This window comes from Chlorocebus sabaeus, chromosome 13 (assembly GCF_047675955.1).
Source record: "Chlorocebus sabaeus isolate Y175 chromosome 13, mChlSab1.0.hap1, whole genome shotgun sequence".
NCBI lineage: Eukaryota > Metazoa > Chordata > Mammalia > Primates > Cercopithecidae > Chlorocebus > Chlorocebus sabaeus.
This window is the reverse complement of record NC_132916.1, coordinates 21,531,298-21,551,230: the sequence shown is the minus strand read 5'-3', so window position 1 is coordinate 21,551,230 and position 19,933 is coordinate 21,531,298. Positions and strand designations below refer to the sequence as shown.

Below are 19,933 nucleotides of genomic sequence, written 5' to 3'. Positions count from 1 at the left end.
GTCTCAACCCCTTTCATTATATTTGACTTTACCATTTTGAATAATATTTACTCTTTATGAACGTATCTTTGTTAAAATATAAAAACAGCTGAGCATGGTAGCTCATGCCTGTAATCCCAACACTTTGAGTGGCTGAGGCAGGAGGAGTGCTTGAATCCAGGATTTGAGAACAGCTTGGGCAACATAGCGAGACCCCATCTCTACAAAAAATTAAAAAGTTAGCCCAGGGTGGTGGCACATACCTTGTAGTCCTAGCTACTCAGGAGGTTGAGGTGGGAGGATCAGTTGAACTCAGGAGGTCGAGGCTGTGGTGAGACATGACTGCACCACTGCATTCCAGCCTGGATGACAGAGCAAGACCCTATTTCGATAAATAAAATAAATAGAATTAAATGTTTGCATGTTTCTGTGAAATGTAGCAGAAACAAGTTGACTTTTTTATCAGAGATCAATATATGTAATAATAAAAGCAAATAAAGTTCTAACTGAATTTATAAGTTAGTATATCTAATCCATAGAAAACAAATAGGTAATTGCTTTTAATTATGTCATTTAATAAAAAGATTCATGAGTAGATTGTTGAGGGAGGGATGTTTTCCTTATTAGTTTCTGTAAATTGGACTGGTTTTTATTTTCTAGTTATCCATCGAATACATAAGAAATAAAAATGAATAATTTATATAGCAGCAGAAATAAAATTTGTGCACTAGGGTCCTCAAACTAGATATTGCCTTTCATAGGCTTTTTAGTTAGGCAGACTTGAAAAGATAGGTTATTTGAAGCTCAGAAGACTAAAGTTTTAAAGCAGGGGAACTTTATAGTCTTCAAAAAATAAAAAATCACACACTAAAATACTGTTCTTTTCTGAAACAAAAACATAATAGAAAACATCTTTCAAGACTATGTTTATATATTTGTTATAACAATCTTGTATAGGAAATGTTTTGTGTTCATTGGTATTTCCAGTTGAGCTTCTTTTATTATTTTTTAGGAACTCTAGATATATATTAGTTATTGGGAATTATGTATTGCAAATATTTTATTTACTTTTTCATTAAGTAAGCTGACTTTCTAGGTAGATTTGAATTTTTTAGATAGTTATATTTTTCCATTTTTTGTTTTATCTATGCTGTTAAAATATTTTCATTGTTGCTTTTGTCTCTTTAATTCGTGTTATTTTTAAGTATGCACTGAGGTGAGAAGTCTAACTTTAGCTTCTTGCAAATGCATAAGTTAAAACTCTTATTTTTTATTGAATGACCCATACTTTTCCCATTGATTTGAGATGCCACATAAATTCATTTCTGTCTTCTCTATTCTTGCTCTTTGTTATCTATTTCTGTCCCAATACGGTTTTGTCAGTGTAGCATTTTATTTTGTTTGTATACCTAATAACGCAGGTCTACTCTTCATCATTCTTTCTATTTGTTTTAATGGAACATGTTACGTCATTTTTTTTTTTTTTATAGTATTTATTTTTATAGTGATGCTAAATTCTGACAGGAGGAAGGTTAGTGATAACCCAGTATAACACAGTACTTGAAAGTGCTGGGTTTTGACTCAGATAGAATTGAGTTTGAATCCTAATACATGAATTGAGAGAGAAATTTTTTCACCTCTTTGTACTTCTGTTCCTTAATGAGATGACAGTAATGTCTACATGACAGTCTAAAGTTCTTTTGTTAAAATATTTTATAGGAGTTCCTAGGTACTCATACATTAAAAAAAATTTCCTAGCTAAATTCTAAAACAAAATTATGAAAACACGTGTTTAAGAAAATTCTTTTACTACCTTGCAGCTATAGTAGAATCAGAGGTTGGCTGGAAGGTACCTTTACTATACAAGTCTATTCAACAGCCCCAAAGTGGGTTTGTCTTAAACCAACAGATGAAAATATTTACTGCTTTCAAAGATCTTCAGTGAAAGAATCCTCTAATGAACAAGACAGAGGTTTTCCCTGAGCTTTTGAATAGTGGTAGGTTAATTGGTTCTTTATCCTTGTGTTTATGGAGGAGTATTGTGACATGCTATGAAACACCGAGTAAAATATTAATGAATCACAGTTGATAATGTCATCCACAGCTTTTTCCACCATCATGGCATTTATTACATCTCCACTTGGATATACATTGGCTGGTGCTAGAAATTCTTTACATGCTGGGTGAAAAATTGAGTAAGTTTATGGATTTATGATTTATATTCTTTTTAAAAGCTGTTATTGCTTTTTAAAATTACGTAAGTAATAAGTGCCTTCTGATATTTAAAAAAAATCAAATAGTAAACAAAGAAAGAAGTAAAAGTTTTACTCCATTTTTTCCAGAGATAACTACTGGGAACAGCTTGATTTATCTTTCCATATTTACATTCTATCTGTTAGTATACATATTTACATTCTATCTGTTAGCATATATATAGAAACTCATAGGTAGAATTTTGTTTTTGTTTTTAACCACAGATACGATCATACTGTTCAGTGTGATCTTTCATTTATCACTGTTTTAGCGATCTGTTTTTGTTAGTACCTATAGTTCTACTTTATCCATTTAAAGGCTGCGTGTTATGGTTCTACTATATTTAGCCATGTCTATTTTTAAACATTGAAGTTACTTTCATTTTTGATTTTACACATCATTTTTCACTGAACACCCTTGTGTATAGATATATATCTTTAATCTGTGTACAAGTTATTCTGTAAAATATTCATAGAAGTAGAGTGGCACATTGTAGTTTTAATATGTATATGCTGCTGTTTTGCTGAATAGTAAGTCCTACTGATCTATAGACATTAACTGTAGTGTGATTTTACTTCATACTCTTGCCAGTAGTTGATGTTATCAATTATATTTTATTTTTTGCCAACTAATATGTGAAAAATCAAATGAAATTTTTTTGATCTTGCAATTTCTTGGTTATGAGTGAAGTTGAACACTTTACAGTTTATTGTCTGTATTTGCTTTATTAATTACTCATTATATTTTGCAAATTTTCCTTTTTTTAGTAGGAGTTTATATTATGGATAAATATCCTTTATCCTTATGGATATGTTGCCCATTTATTTCTTGATCTTGCTCTTTGGCATTTTTAGGTTCCATTGGCAACCTGTCACTTAGGTTGTAAAGATGTCTATTACTCCTACACCTGCTTTTCAGTTAATAAATACATACATATATGTTTATATATGTATATACCTACATATATTCATACACAGAAACATACAAAGATGTATATCAGTGTATAATTTCCTCTCGTGGACTCTGTATTTCACATTAGTATATTCTTAGAATAATACTTCAGTGGAGTTATTCTGATAGGTATAAATTTTGGTTATCTTTTACCTTGGTTTGCCCTATTTTATGCCACAAAACCGTTGCATGGGGTCAGTTTATCAGTATTTGTTAAGAGAATAATGTTTTAAAGGCTCTGTTGATTAGAAATGTGGATGCAGATTTTATGTTGTTCTCTCTTTTTTTTTAAAGTTGTGTTGCATTAATACTTTTCAAAGATAGACTTATTAGGAAAAGAGAAGTTTATTAGATGTTACTTGGAAGAATTAGAAACTTTTGGGCCGGGCGAGGTGGCTCACGCCTGTAATTCCAGCACTTTGGGAGGCCGAGGTGGGTGGATCACAAGGTCAGGAGATCAAGACCATCTTGGCTAACACGGTGAAACCCGGTCTCTACGAAAAATACAAAAGCAAAATTAGCCACGCGTGGTGGCGGGCGCTTATAGTCCCAGCTACTTGGGAGGCTGAGGCGGGAGAATGGCATGAACCTGGGAGGCGGAGCTTGCAGTTAGCTGAGATCGTGCCACTGCACTCCAGCCTGGGCGACAGAGTGAGACCCCATCTCAAAAAAAAAAAAAAGAAACTTTTGAAGATAATGTTTATCAGTGCTCATATGAGAGGGTTGTCCTCAAATTCACGTTTTATTTACAAAAAAAATTAAAAACTGTATGTTTTAGTTTTGTTACAATTTGAAGATGTACAGTCACTTTTTCCTTTATGATTTAGTAAAATCTGTATTTTAAAACTATTTTTATTACATTTTCAGAACAAGTTGTATATGGTCATCAGTTTATGAATCTGGCAAGTGACAGTTTAACCAATGTCAGCCTGTTTGAAGAACATTGTGAAACTCTGCTTTGTGATTTAATAAGCCTGTCACTCAACAGGTATGACAAGGTAATGCTTTAAGAGTTTGTTTGTGTTTTTGAGACTTAAAGACAATATTCAGTCCTTAATGCATGTCGTTTAATCTGTAAGAATTTAATCTAAAATGGTTTATATGTTCTAATTTTATATTTAGTTGCTATTATCTGGGACCTGAAAGGGAAAACAATTTTTGTTTAAACATCTAAAACAGGCTGGAGTTGGTATTTTAGAGCATTTCTTTTTCTTTCTTTCTTTCTTTCTTTTTTTTTTTTTAGGAAAAACAGCCTTTTCTATTTTGATAAAAATAAATAAATGATGTTTACCGAAATCATTGGAAGCCTAATTTCTATCCAAATAGTAGACGCCAGCTCTTTAATAATGTATTGTATTGCTGTTATGTAATAATAAAATAAATGCTTACTTAAAGTTACTTGACACATTTTAAGAGAGGATTTTCTTGCTTGTTTTCATAAAAGGTCTGGAATCATGGGTGAAATTATGTGTTTTTATTAAATTGTGTTTATCATAGAGCGTTTAATGGAGGTAGTGATTTAAAGGTGCTACAGAGCATGTTCATTTTTAAGTAGTGGAAATGTTTAGAGTATTATCTGTTATTTTAGATTACAAGCATGAAGACTATTTTTGGGAAATCAAGATTTAGGGAAAAGGAGTTTTATAATTTTTCAAAATGTAGATTTTTTATGCATTATCAATATTTTTACAATGTAGTGTGTGTGTATTAGTAGATTAACCAGATATGATAGACTGATAACTTTTAAATATTTATTTATTTTTGATGATTGACAAAATTATATATATTTATCGTACACATCATGTTTTGATATGTGTATACATTGTAGAATGGCTAAATATAGCCAATTAGCATATATGTTATCTCACATTCTTATTTTTTTGTGTGAGAACACTTAAAATCTATGCTTTTAGTGATTTTCAAGAATATAATATAGTACATTGTTTTTAACTATAGTCATCATGTTGAGCTTATTCCTCTTATCTAACTGAAATTTTGTATGCTTTGATCAACATCTACCCCGCCTCCCTCCTAATCCTCCTCACAGCCCTTGGTAAGGATCATTCTACTGTGCTTCCATGAGTTCAGCTTTTTTAGATTCCACATATAGGTGAGATTGTGTGTTATTTGTCTTTCTGTGCCTGGCTTATTTCACTTAATATAATGTCCTCCATGTTCATCTATATTGTTACAGATGACAGTATTTCCTTCTCAAGGCTGAATAGTAGGGTCATGCACTGTGTAACAAAGTTTTAGTCAGTGACAGACCACATATACAAGGTGGCTATACCACATAGCCTAGGTGTGCAGTAGTAGTCTGAAAAAGTTTTAAGTACAATAAATCATGTTAGCCTAAAGACGCACTTCTCAGAACATGTCCTGCTGTTAAGTGACATGTGACTGTATTCCATTGTGTATATAAACCAGATTTTCTTTATGCATTCATCTGTTGATGGGCAATTTGGCTGATTCCATGTCTTGGCTCTTGTAAATAATGCTGCAGTGAACATGGGAATGCAGATATCTCTTGAACATACTAATTTCATTTTCTTTGCAAATATAACTAGTAGGATTGCTGGATCATGTGGTAGTTCTGTTTTTAATTTTGTGAGGAACTTGCATACTGTATTATATGATGACTGTACCAATTCACATTCTCACCACACTGTGCAAGGGTTTTCTTGTCACCACTTCCTCTCTGGCACTTGTTATCTTTTGTCTTTTTGGTAGTAGCCATTATAACAAGTTTGAGGTGATGTCTCATCAAGTTTTAATTTGCATTTCCATAATGAGTAGTGATGTTGAGCATTTTTCATATACTGCTTCGCCATTTGTATGTCTTCTTTTAAGAAATGTCAACCAGGCGCGGTGGCTCACGCCTGTAATCCCAGCACTTTGGGAGGCTGAGGCAGGCAGATCATGAGGTCAGGAGATTGAGACCATCCTGGTTAACACGGTGAAACCCTGTCTCTACTAAAAATATGAAAAATTAGCCGGGCATGATGGCATGTGCCTGTAATCCCAGCTACTTAGGAGGCTGAGGCAGGAGAATTGCTTGAATCCAGGAGGCGCAGGTTGCAGTGAGCCGATATTGTGCCACTGCACTCCAGTTTGGCGAAAGAACGAGACTCGGTCTCAAAAACAAGAGTATGTCTATTTATATTTTTTGCTGATTTTGCAATTGGATTGTTTTCTTGCTATTGAGTTGTTTGGGTTCCTTGTATATTTAAGATACTAATCCCTTATCATATGTAGTTTTGCAAATATTTTCTTCCATTCTCGAGATTTTCCCTTCATTCCATTGATTTTTTTTTCCTTTGCTGTGCAGATATTTCCTTTTTATTTTGACATAATCCCATTTGTCTGTTCATTTTTGTGGCCTGTGCTTTTGGGGTCATATCCAAGAAATCATTTACCAGACCATTGTCATATAGCTTTTCTCCTATGTTTTCTTCTAGTTTTATAGTTTCAGGTCTTACATTTAAGTCTTTATTTTGAGTCGATTTTTCTATATGGTGTGAAACAGGGGCCTAAATTCATTCTGTGTGTGGATATCCAGTTGTCCCAACCTGTTTATTGAAGAAGCTGTCCTTTCCCCATGTTATGCTCTTTTCATCATTGTGAAAAATCAGTTGTTCTATTTTGTTCTGTGTCTGTTTGTATGCTAGCAGCACACTGTTTTGATTACTATAGCTTTGTAGTATATTTTGAAGTCAGGTAGTGTCATGCCTCGAGCTTTGTTCTTTTTGCTAAAGATTACTTGGTCTATTCAGGACCTTTTGTGATTTCCTACCAATTTTAGGATTGTTTTTTCTATTTCTGTAAAAAAGTGTCATTAAATATTTTGGTAGGGATTTCATTGAATCCGTAGGTCACTTAGGGTAGTATGAACATTTTAATAATATTTCTTCCAATCCATGACCACAAGATATTTTTTCTGTTTATATGGGTTGTATTCCATTTCTTTCATCAGTGTTTTATATTTTTCAGTGTATAGGCCTTTTGCTCTTTGGTTAAATTTATCCCTACGTGTTTTTGTTTTTGTGGGTATATACTATATATGGGATTGTTTTATTGATTTCTTTTTTGGGTAGTTTGTTGTTATTGTATAGAAATGCTATGGTATTTTGTGTGTTGATTTTTGTATCCTGCAACTTTACTGCATTTATTTATTTGAATAATTTTTGATGATGTCTTTAGAGGTTTCTATATATAAGATCATGTTATCTACAAACAGCAACAATTTTAACTTATTTCTTTCTGTTTAGATGCCTTTTATTTCTTTTGCTTAATTGCTGTGGCTAGGATTTCTATTAATATCCTAATACTTTTTTTTTTACTTTGTATTAGGTTAGAAATGTGTGCATAACTTATGTAAAATATTGCATATATTTTGAATTTAAGAAGCCTAGCTATATTTGCAAATATAGTGTACATTCTGTGCATTATCTAGGGCTGTTGAGGATTTTTTTGTTAAAAAAAGGTAAATAATTTAGAAATTACTTAATCATTATAAATCTCTAATAACTATTTATTGTCTTGCAAAATTTTTACTGTTTACAGTGAATCAGAATTTATTTTCTAATCTTAATTAGAAGTCTTTTGTTGTTGTAGATGACTCAGAGCAAAATAAGCAAACTGGCCCTGAGGTATAATCTAGCCCATTACCTATTTCTGTAAATGTAGTTTTGCTGGGATATAACCTGGTCCATGTCTCTTACCGATTATCTGTGACTGTTGTACTGAAATGGCAGAGTTCAGTAGTTGTGACAGAGACTGTATTGCCAACAGACTCTTAAAAATGTCCTATCTAGCCCTTTATAGAAAAAGTTTGCTGACCACGGGACTAGATGATTAAAAGTTTTTTTTTTAAGTTGAAATCAAATTAATCTGTACTTTTTGTTTTAAAATGGAAATTTATCTCAAAAATTAAATGAAATTGCACATTTTCAATAAATAATTTTATCTAATTGAGAATAAATTCTTAGTCATCTAAATCATTCTTTTAAAAGTATTTGAAAGATATATGGCATTTAAAATTCTGCTGCTGTCTTATAAATAACACATTTTGGTTATTTTCTATAGGTGAGGCCTTCTGAATCATTAACGAGTGACCAGTGTCCATGTTTATGCATTAAAGAATTATGGGTTCTACTTATTCATCTTCTAGACCACAGAAGTAAATGGTCTGTCTCAGAAGTAAGTGGGAAAATTGATATGTTAGTTATTGTTACTAACCTTTATATTGATTTAATCCAATGGTTTTGACTGAGAAAATCTTAGCTTCCTTTTTTATAATAAGGCAATAATAACCACCAAATAGAGCAATAACTGAGTACTGAATATCTACTTTATTTTTAACCCTAATTATTTTTAGCCCCAAGTTAGTAATATGAAAAATCTAAGAGCAGTACAAGTTTCAACTCTTATTTTTTTTTCAAGTTTTGTTGTTGTTCTATCAGAAATCTTTTAGACTAAGGTATTTACTACCCATTAGTAACCTAGAAAACATTTTAGTCAGGAAATGTGGCAGGTTTAGAAGATATGTGGAGAAATAAAACAGGTTTCTGTTACTCAATTTTATCTTATTTCAAGGAGGTAGGAAGAGAAGCAGAAAAGGGAAGATGAGAAACTTTCACTTCATTTTCAGTCATGTCTTCAGAACAGGGCTTTATTTCAAGTACTATAAGTTATTGAAAAAGAGAAGTATCTCTAGGTAAAAGTAAACAGTCTCTTGTAAAACAATATCAAAAATGATTTATGTTATATGAAAGGGTACTTTTGATTTTTTATGGATTTAAAAATTTTCCAGTTTTCTGTAATTTGGGGTTTGGGGGCTGCTATTTTTATTTTATTTTTTTTTTTGAGACAGAGTCTTGCTCTGTTGCTCAGTCTAGAGTGCTCACTACAGCCTCTGCCTTGTCATGATCTCGGCTCACTGCAGTCTCCGCCTCCCAGTTCAAGCAATTCTCATGCCTTAGCATCCTGAGTAGCTAGGATTACAGGCATGCACCACTGTGGCCAGCTAATTTTTGCGTTTTTGGTAGAGACGGGGTTTTACCATGTTGCCCAGGCTGGTCTTGAACTCCTGACCTCAAGCGATCTGCCTCCCTTGACCTCCCAAAGTGCTAGGATTACAGGCATGAGCCACCATACCTGGTCTGCTAACTCTATTTTTGTAGGTTGGCAAGTACTGTATGTATTTTGAATTATTACTTTAGCATCAAATAAGTGTAAACTTAATATATCTTTGTTGAGTTAAAATTTTTTTTTTCATAACCTAGAAGCAGTTGCTGAATTGCGTAGACTTGAACTTTGGCTTTCAGGCATTATGGGGTACAAGAATAGAAGATACAGTTCAGAGTTGATCAAGTTGGTAGCCTACAACTACACCAATTATCCATAAAACTGGGCACTCAGAAAGATGAACTAGAAACTCGATAGATCTGAAAGGACAATTGACTATCTTTAACCATGGTGCTTTTCCGAAGTTTAAAATTGCTTCTGTGTGTTTTTTGTTGTATTCTATCCCTTATGTGGGTTTACAGACTGAGTTCATGTTACCTAGATTTTATTAAAAATTTCAAACAGTTGAGCCCAGGAGATCAAGGATACAGTGAGCCAAGATTGTGCCACTGCACTCCAGCCTGGATGACAAAGCGAGACCTTGTCCTGAAAAAAGAAAAAAAAAAATGCAAGCCATTGAATTCTGGGTAGTCAAGAAAAATGGATGGATGCCTAAACCCACATCTCCCTACATAATCTTCCAACAAAATATAGAACAGCAAAATCAAATATATCTACGGTTGACTCTTGAACAATGTGGGAATTAGGGATGTTGACCCTTCCCCCAACATGCAGTCAGAAAGCTGCATGTAACTTTCGACTTCCCCAAAAAACCATTAGTAGCTTACTGCTGACTGCAGTCCTTACCCATAACATAAAGAAACAATTAACATGTATTTTGTAAGTTGTGTATATTATATACTGTATTCTCATGATAAAATAAACTAGAGAAAATAAAATGTTAAGAAAACCTTAAGAGAATATATATTTACTTCTCATTAATTAAGTGGAAGTAGGTCACCATAAAGGTCTTCATCCTTATCTTCATGTTGAGTAGGCTAAGGAGGAGGAGGAAGAACAGGAGGGGTTGGTCTTGCTGTCTTAGGGGTGGTAGAGATGGAAGAAAATCCATATATAAGCGCACCCATGCATTTCAAACCTGTGTTCAAACGTCAGCTGTATACAAAAACATGCATATTATATAACTGCAAATGGGAGTGCTTAGTACCGTCAGTTTTAAAAACAGAAAGCCACTAAAGCTCTTACGACAAGCCTTTCTAATAAGGGAGGGCAGTCTGAGAAAAACTGCTCAGAGAAGAGAACTAACAGTGGTTATATTTTAAAATCATTGCCAGAATGTGAAGATACTGAAAAAGTTTTCTTATAGATCAGAGAACTGATGATAAGAAAGAAACATAGAAATGTCCATATTACATGGAGTTTCTGTAGAATAAAAATGCGAAAATGAGTCATGGTACCTACCCATTGGTGATTGGGTGGTAAAGAACACCAGAAGAGAAAGCAGAGAATTTAGGGTCTTAAAACACCACCACCAAAAAAAGAATAAATCAAAGGACTCATACCCATTCCCACCACCAAAAAAAAAAAAAAAAAAAAATTCGGTAAAGAAATGGGAAAATGGGACTTTGGTGCATTGTCAAAAGAAGGTGCCCCTAAATTAAGAATCTTTTAAGCTAGTCCTAATCTACAAAATGAACGGAATGAAACTAGACCCTTATAAACTTACTAGAAAAAAACAGATTTGATATACTTTACTTGATGGCACCCTCTCCCCCAGAAACAACTGTATAAAACAGAAGAAAATGACAGCATTGTAGATTGAATTAATTTGTTCAGACTACATCTGGGGGTATAGAAAAACACCTTGAATAAGATACTCAAATGTTAAAAACAAATGGACAGAAAACGGGTTGGATGGAAAGAATACATTGAATGTAGGAAAGAAATAGGAAGAGGAAAATTATATCAGAATTGACTAAATTACAAGATGACTAAGGGAGAATAGACTTAAATGAAAATTTAATAAGGGGCATAGAAGAAAGAAAAACAACTAAGGGAATAAAAATGAGATAAATATAAAGAGAGTGAGAAAATGGTTGAGGTGGAAGATAGAGATGAAATAACTGTACATATAAATGCAATCCCTAGAAAACAATGTGATATAGCTAATATTAAAAACTATAATCAAAGGAAACTTCCCAGAAATAAAAGATCTAAATCTATATATTGAAAAGGCCTACTGGATAATTTGAAAGATTAACCCTAAGCAATCCACCCAAAGACAGGTCCTACTAAAACTGTTTCACTTTAAACATAAAGAAAAAAATCTCCAAGTTCTCTAGGCACAAAGACTGAACAACTTATAAGAGCAAAATAATTTTATTGACACTAGACTTGCAAAGTCAACTTAAAGCAAGGTCTGAATGCAGCATTTAAAATGACTCAATGAAAAAGTGTGCGCCAAGGATTTTGTAACTTTGACCCTAGCAATCCCACTTCCAGGCATTTACTCTAAATGTATACCCTCCAAAATTAAAATGCATATGCATACGTTTATTTATTGCAGTATTGTTTTTATAGTAATATAGTAGAAACTATCTAAATTCTCATGTATAAAAGAGTGGTTGAGCAAACCATGGTCTATCTGTACTCTGAAGTATTATTCTGTATTAGTGTGTGTTCTCCAGAGAAACAGAGCCCATAGGATATATAGATTTTTGGATTTATTATAATGAATTGGCTCACAGAGTTATGGAGGCTAAGAAGTCCCGAATCTGAGATTGGCAAGCTGAAGACCCAGAGGAGCTGATGGTATAGTTTCCAGTCTCAGTCCAAAGGTCTGCAAATCAGGAAGGCCAATGGTGTAATTTCCAGTCTTGAGTCCAAGTCTGAAGGCAGGAAAAGAACAGTGTTTCAGTATGAAGCACAGGGTGTCTTCTCCACCCTCAGTATGACTTTTTGTTGTATTCAGGCCACTAATGGATTGGATGGCACCCACACATATTAGAGAGGGCAATCTCTTTACTCAGTCTACCAATTAAAATGTAACTCTCAACCAGAAAACCTTTATAGACACACCCAGAATAATATTTAACCAAATATCTTGGCATCCTGTGGGCTGCTCAAATTGACACATAAAATTAACGATTCTATTTATAGTTATGCAATAGAATGAGTAAGATATCTGAACTGATATGAAGTGAGTTGCAGAATGTATTGTTAAGTAACACAAAGTTCAAAACAATATTTATAGGACGATGTTACCTTTTGTATAAGAAATTAGGAAAAAGGAAATGTGTGTGTGTGTATATATATTCAATTGTGCACAAATACTGGAAAGACAAACTATTGAGATTGGTGGGTAAAAATGAAGATGGATGGGTGAAAATGGAGTGGAAGGGTTTGATGTAATTATTTGGGTAGTTCTGACTTTAGAATCATGTTAATGTTTCACATGCCCCAAAATTAAATCAATCTGTATGAAAGGTGCACTCGGTGGAATATAACAGAAACAATTAAACTTAAATGTATTTTAAATGAATAACACTCTTTGTGGAGATTGGCAGTACTAACCCAGGTAACTTTAGAATGTACTATTTTGACACTACTATAAGGCTAAAGACAAAAGAATCATAAAGAACTGTAAATATTTCACTTAGGAGATTTGTTTTTTACATTGTTATGTGAAGATTAACAATTTAAAATCTATTATATTTGTATTCTTGGATTGGACAAATTAATAAATACATCGTGTGTAATTGGAGTCAGGTTTGTCTGTGTTGGGAAATTGAGTTATACATATGGAAAGAAGAAAAACCAGCATGAACCACAATATTTTGGATTAGAATTTGATATAGTATGAAATACTTCCTTTTTAATATATAGGACCATGTATAAATGTATATGTGTGTGTGCATGCATCCATTTCCTACCTTTTTCACTGGGTGGGCTTACAAGCAATGATCCTGAGTAATAGTATACACATTGCAGCTATATCTTAGTTTCAAAATAACTATTCTGTAGTGAAAGGAAACAAGAGTCTGACCAAAGGGCCGATTACAGGATGAAGCATGGAAAGTAAACATAAGCCTGAAACATCTTGTACCAGAAACTAAGGAAGTGCTCAAAAAATGATGAGTACATGTCAGAAGGACACTAGAGTCAACATTAAGGTCTATAGGCTAAAATAGCTTTATTTTTCCTCACTTTTTAAAGAGATTAATAGGTAAAGAATTTTAGGTTGACAAATATTGTTTTGATACAGTAAGGATATCATTCCCATTGGTCTCCATTACTGTTGAGCTACAAAATAGTAAGGGATTGTAATCTGTTCAGTAGGAATATGTGAGTCCCTACTGATATAAATAAATTGGGAAAAGGGAAACTCTTCCTAATAGATGTAGAGTCATGGAATTGGAAAATCACCATTTGACAAACTCCATGGTAATTGTTTCAGGCAAGAATCCTCAATGGATGATTAAAGGAGTGGACAAAACTGATGAAAAACAGCACATTTACATAGTTTGCTAAGATCTTTACATAATATTTATCAATTATAAAAGGGAAAATAATAACTTTGTAGTACAGAAAATGTGGCAGGTACTACCTTAATCAAGTAATCAAAGTTAACTATTAATAGGACCGGTTGATATCATGTGCCACCAGTATGATGCCTTGAAAGTACAAAAATAGGCCAGGTATGGTGGCTCACGCCTGTAACCCCTGCACTTTGGGAGTCCTAGGTGGGAGGATTGCTTGAGCCCAGGAGTTCAAGACTGGGCAACGTAGAGACCTCGTCTTTACAAAAAATAAACAAGATTACTTATGTGTGGTGGTGGCATGCCTGTGGTCCCAGCTACTTGGGAGGCTGAGGTGGGATGATCACTTGAGCCCAGAGTTTTGCACCACTGCCCTGCAGCCTGGGCAGCAGAGTGAGACCCTCTCCCCCAACAACAAAAAAGAATAAAATGCGTAATATCAGACAAACCTAAATATCTGATATACTCTTAAAAAATATGAAGCTTATGAATGGTATAATCTGAGGAACTCTTACAGATTAAAGGAAGCTGAAGAAACTAACAGATTAAATGATGTGATAGCTAAATGCATCTTATGATTGCTGCATAATGGTATAGTAGACTAATTTTGAATAAGATCTGTTATTCACAATAAAACAAAAGATGGAAAACATGAAAGAGTGGTTAAGAGACATTAAGAATAGAGAGGATGTCTGATATACTTCTAACTATAGTTAAAAAGGAAGTGGAACAACAAAAATATTTGAAGAAAAAAATGACTTGAAAATTTTCAAATGTTAATGAAAGCTAGTCAGATAAATTCAAGGAACGCACATAGGGTAAATAAAAAGAAAAAATACACCCAGATGCATCACAGTGGAATTACAGAAGACCAAACACAAAGAGAAGAAATTTAAAGCATCAGACAGAGAAATGTGTTACTTTATTTTATTTTAAGAGAGAAGGTCTCACTCTGTCACCCAGTCTGGAGTGCAGTGGTGTGGTCACAACTCACTGCAGCCTCAACCCGTTGAACTCAAGTGATCCTCCTGTCTCAAACTCCTTAGTAGCTGGGAGTACAAGCGCATGCCACCACACCCAGCTAATTTATTTTTTTGTGGAGATAGGGTCTCTGGGCTGCCCAGGGTGGTCTCAAAGCAATCCTTCTGCCTTGCCCTCCCAAAGTGCTATGATTACAGGTGTGAGCTGCCACAGCTGGCCAATATAGCACTATTAAAAGAGTGACAATCAAATGGACAGCTGACTTTTCAACAACAATGGAGGCCAGTGGGAATGATATCCTTATTGTATCAAAATAATGTTTGTCAACCTAAAATTCTTTACCTATCAATATCTTTAAAAAGTGAGATAAAATAAAGCTATTTTCATTGAAGCGAGATCGAAGGGAATCCTTAGGCAGAAAAATGCTGATGCCAAAATGGGAATTCTGACACGTAGAAGAAATAAAGAGCAAAGAAAGTGTTTCATGTTTTGTATAAATCAGTAATATAATGTATTGGAATTAAAAAATAGAGCTGAAGCATATAGTAATAGTAGCATCTAAAGTTAGTAGGGCATAAATGAGCTAGAGTCTTTTAAGGTTCTTGTTTGTTCTAAGAGAAAGGTCTATATTAACTTACTAAGACATTTGGATATATGCTGTTTATTTCTTAGATCATCACTAAAAGAAGAAAATTGAACTTTTTAACTTCCAAGCAGGTAGATGGGGAAAAAATAAATATTCAACCCTAGAGAAGGAGGTGTTGGTGGATACAGTAGGTATACAAATAGAAATATGCAATAAGATTGTAGATTTAAAACTAAATGTATTAGTCATTATATTACCTGCAATGGTACTACTAAAAGCTCCATTTAAAAGACGTATTGTCAGGATAGATTGTAAGCTGGTTTACAAGAGGCATATTTAAAACAATATATCAAGGTTCAAAATGGATAGAAAAGATACAAGAAGGTGATGTATTAAATATTGGAAAAATTTTGACTTTAAAACAAAAAAGCATTAAGTTACTTTATAGTGATGAAAGGTTTACTTTATCAGTAATATAAATTTAAATTTGTAGTGGCTAATAACATGGTGTTAACCATAGCAATTTAAAATGGACAGATTTTCAAGGAGAAATACACATGCATAGAAATAATGAAATATATTTCTAAATAACTCATAGATTAAAGAAGAGATGATGGAAATTATAAAATATTCTGAAGTAAGTAACATTCTATAGACAAGTTTTGGAACTACAGCTAAAGTTATAATTAGAGGGAAATTTGTAACTTTATATGCAAATACAGGAGAAAAAGATTGAAAATTAATGAACTAAGAATTTATCTCAAGATGTTAGCAATAAGCCCTTCATAGTAAATCCAAAGAAAGTAAAAGGAATGCAATTAAAAAATTAACAAAAAATTATGAGATTAAAACAATGAAAAAGATAAAATGAGCCAAAAGTTGGGTCCTCAAATTGATACCTAAAATTGACCAATTTTATTTACGATTACAAAAATACTCAATACTAGAAATATAAAAAGAAACATGACTTCAGTTTCTGTATACATTAGAAAAGTAAGAGATACTGTCGACAACTTTATGTCTAATAACCTGAACATTTACATAAAATACCTAGAAAAACCTAAAACTCACTAAATGTTCTGCAATAGTAGATTGAATAAATGTTTTATCATATAGTCATATACTGGAATATTGCAATGAGCTATGGCTGTTTTCATTAATATAGATGAGTTCAGAAACGTAGCGTTGACCAAAAGAAGCAAGTTACAAAAGAATTAGAAATAAGCTGCTTGAGAATACAGACATGCATTTAAAAAAAACAAAATACAGATGAAACCACACAGTATGTAATATAGACTGGTATACCTGTGTGGCAAAACAAAAAAGCCCTTGCTTTTTTATCATGATTTATCATGATAAATGATAAATCAATGATTTATCATGAAAGTCAGCAAAATTGTTACCACTGGATGGAGGAAGAAGATGTGGTGACATGTAAGGTACTTCTAAAGTACCATTTATGTTCTGATTCTTAACCTGGGTATTTTTATTATTTAAGTTTCATATATGTATTTTGTCTTTTGTATGTATGCTTCATTATAAAAATGGAGAAAAACCACTAAATCAAAAGTTATTGAAACTGTCTTAATTTAATGGAATCAAATTACCTCTGTTTCTATAGTCATTTTGGAACTGGTTGAATAAACTACTTAAAACACTGCTTGAAAAATCAAGTGACCAAAGAAGACCCTCTGTGCCTGTAATCCAGTCCAGGGATCCATTAGGTTTTAGTTGGTGGATTATTACTCATGTAGCATCATTTTACCAGTTTGATCGCCATGGAGTACCAGATGAAATGGTAAGCCTTCATTTTTTAAAAAACTTTCTTATATTGTGAATTAATACGTAATTATTTGGACAAATTAGAAGATAAGTGAGCAGGAACAGGAAAAAATCAGACTACAATCACAGATAAATTATTTATATCCATGTATAATGTTTCTGTAAACATCTTGAAAAATTATAAAGTTCATGATTTAATTGTTTAATTAAAAAAAATAATTTGTAGAAGATTTGATATGTAGTCCTGGCCCTGCTACTGAACAGTTGTGTGACCCTGAGCAAATTACTTAAACCTTTCCGGTCTTGTTTTCCCTTAAAAAAAATCATGGGATTGGATTGTCACAAAGGTTCTTTGTAGTTTTAAAATCTGTTATGATTGGCAAATAAATTTCTTGAGGAATGAATTACTTATTTTTATGAATAATTTAGTAAAAGTACTTCAGAATAGCACTTCTTTAGTGAAGCTTTTTGCTAAGATAATTTATTAAACAACCATGAAGTTTGCTTCAAATAGGAAGAGATTTTAACTAATATATTAATTTCTCATTCGAAACATTTTTTACAGTGTTACTTTAAAACCCCATGAATAAAGTCAGCTAACAGATGTATACTTTGAAGACCTATTTTTATACAATTTCTACCATATTCAGAAATTAATAGTACTATATTATTATATCAGCCTATCAGCTCCATAAAATAAACATCTAGAATCATGAAGCCAGTTTGTCTATATTTTCAAAATTGGTCTTTTTTATGGCAGTGGTTCCCAAACCTGGCTGATCATTAGACTTACTTGTGAGTTTTAAAAAATCCAGGTATCGCCGGGCGCGGTGGCTCACGCCTGTAATCCCAGCACTTTGGGAGGCTGAGACGGGCGGATCACGAGGTCAGGAGATCAAGACCATCATGGCTAACACAGTGAAACCCCGTCTCTACTAAAAATACAAAAAATTAGCCGGGTGCGGTGGCGGGCGCCTGTAGTTCCAGCTACACGGGAGGCTGAGGCAGGAGAATGGTGTGAACCCGGGAGGCAGAGCTTGCAGTGAGCAGAGATCCGGGCACTGCACTCCAACCTGGGCGACAGAGTGAGACTCCGTCTCAAAAAAAAAAATAAATAAATAAATAAATAAAAATAAAAAAATAAAAAATCCAGGTATCTAGTCCAGCTGCGGTGGCTCATGCCTATAATCCCAGAACTTTGGAAGGCCAAGGCGGGTGGATCACTTGAAATCAGGAGTTCGACATCAGCCTGGCCAACGTGGTGTGAAACCTTGTCTCTACTAAAAATACAAAAATTAGCAGGGCATGGTGACACACACCTGTAGTCCCAGATATTTGGGAGACGGAGGCAGGAGGATTGCTTGAACCCGGGAGACGTAGGTTGCAGGGAGCCGATCACACCACTGCACTCCAGCCTGGGCAACAGGGTGAGACACCATCCAAAAAAAAAAAATCCAGATATCTAGATCTCAACTGTGGAAATCCTGATTTTTAAAAAGTTCCTTGGTTCTCATCCTCTATGAGGTTTGGGAACCATTGCTTTATGAAACATATTCTTTGATAGGCTTGATAGATTTTCCTCTTTGGAATATTGGATAGACCCAGCTTTGAGAAGTCATTCATGGAATCTGAGGGTTAGTTAGTATTAATATAGCATCATAGAAATGGAAAGGGTCTCAAAAAGTCCTCTAAATAATTCCCCGAATAATAAAAGGTCGTGTAGGAGATCCCAGAATACAGTGAAATAGTCAGAAATTGCTGTGAGGAGTTCACACACAGCCCAGTAGCAGTGTATTTGAGTATTCTACCAATTTATTGAGAAAAGTCAATGAACTTCTCACAGAAAAGAATTGTGTGTTTTTTGTTTATATCCATGATTATGTACCATGCTAATACAGAGCAAATAATAAATTTTAGCAATTGACACTATTACTGTAGTGCTTTTATTAAGCGTTTTTGTGGAGTTAATGTGATTTCAGTTTTTTTAATTATTAGAATATTAGAACAATATTAAAGGAATTAAGAAAATTTACTTGTAATTCTAAGGTCATAATATAAGCATTTGCATTTCTCTTCCTTTTTAACTTTAGTTCCTCCAAGTATATATTTCTCATTTTAATCAATGTAAGTAAATATGGCAATTAGTTGTTTCTGAGTTTCTGTTATGTATTAGCATAATACTAGGTGCCTATCGGAGGATACACATGAAATAGATTGTACTACTTTTTTTTTTTTTTTTTTTTTTTTTTTTTTTTGAGACGGAGTCTCACTCTGTCGCTCAGGCTAGAGTGGAGTGGCGTGATCTCGGCTTACTGCAACCTCTGCCTCACGGGTTCAAGCGATTCTCCTGCCTCAGCCTCCCGAGTAGCTGGGATTACAGGCACACACCATCACACCCAGCTGATTTTTGTATTTTTAGTAGAGATGGGGTTTCACCATGTTGGCCAGGCTGGTTTCAAACTCCTGACCTTAGGTGATCTGCCTGCCTTGGCCTCTGAAAAGTGCTGGGATTACAGAAGTGAGCCACCACGCCCTGCCAGATTGTACTACTTCTTGCTTCAAGGAACATGCTTTTAGATTATTAATACTTGGTGGAACTGTATAAACAGTTATTTGAATGCATAGTATATTCAATATTAGTTGATATTGACCCCCCAGATATTCTCAGTGTGGTAGACAATCTAGTCACATTAATATATATCATTGCTATTGCTATTGTAATATTGAATTGCACTGATATAACCACCCATGGTTGCAGTGCTGAAATCACTCTTCT

At 33.7% G+C, this 19,933-nt stretch overlaps 1 protein-coding gene across 2 annotated transcripts in view; it reads left to right on the top strand.

The window, feature by feature from the left end:
• Positions 1–19,933, top strand: part of MMS22L (MMS22 like, DNA repair protein) — a 140,664-nt gene that overhangs the window by 10,753 nt on the left and 109,978 nt on the right. For both annotated transcript variants that reach the window (XM_008007528.3, XM_008007529.3), the window contains exons 7-10: positions 2,084–2,174; positions 4,051–4,181; positions 8,269–8,382; positions 16,997–17,173. In XM_008007528.3, coding sequence (XP_008005719.3) covers positions 2,084–2,174; positions 4,051–4,181; positions 8,269–8,382; positions 16,997–17,173 — 513 coding nt within the window. The remainder of the gene's footprint in view (positions 1–2,083; positions 2,175–4,050; positions 4,182–8,268; positions 8,383–16,996; positions 17,174–19,933) is intronic.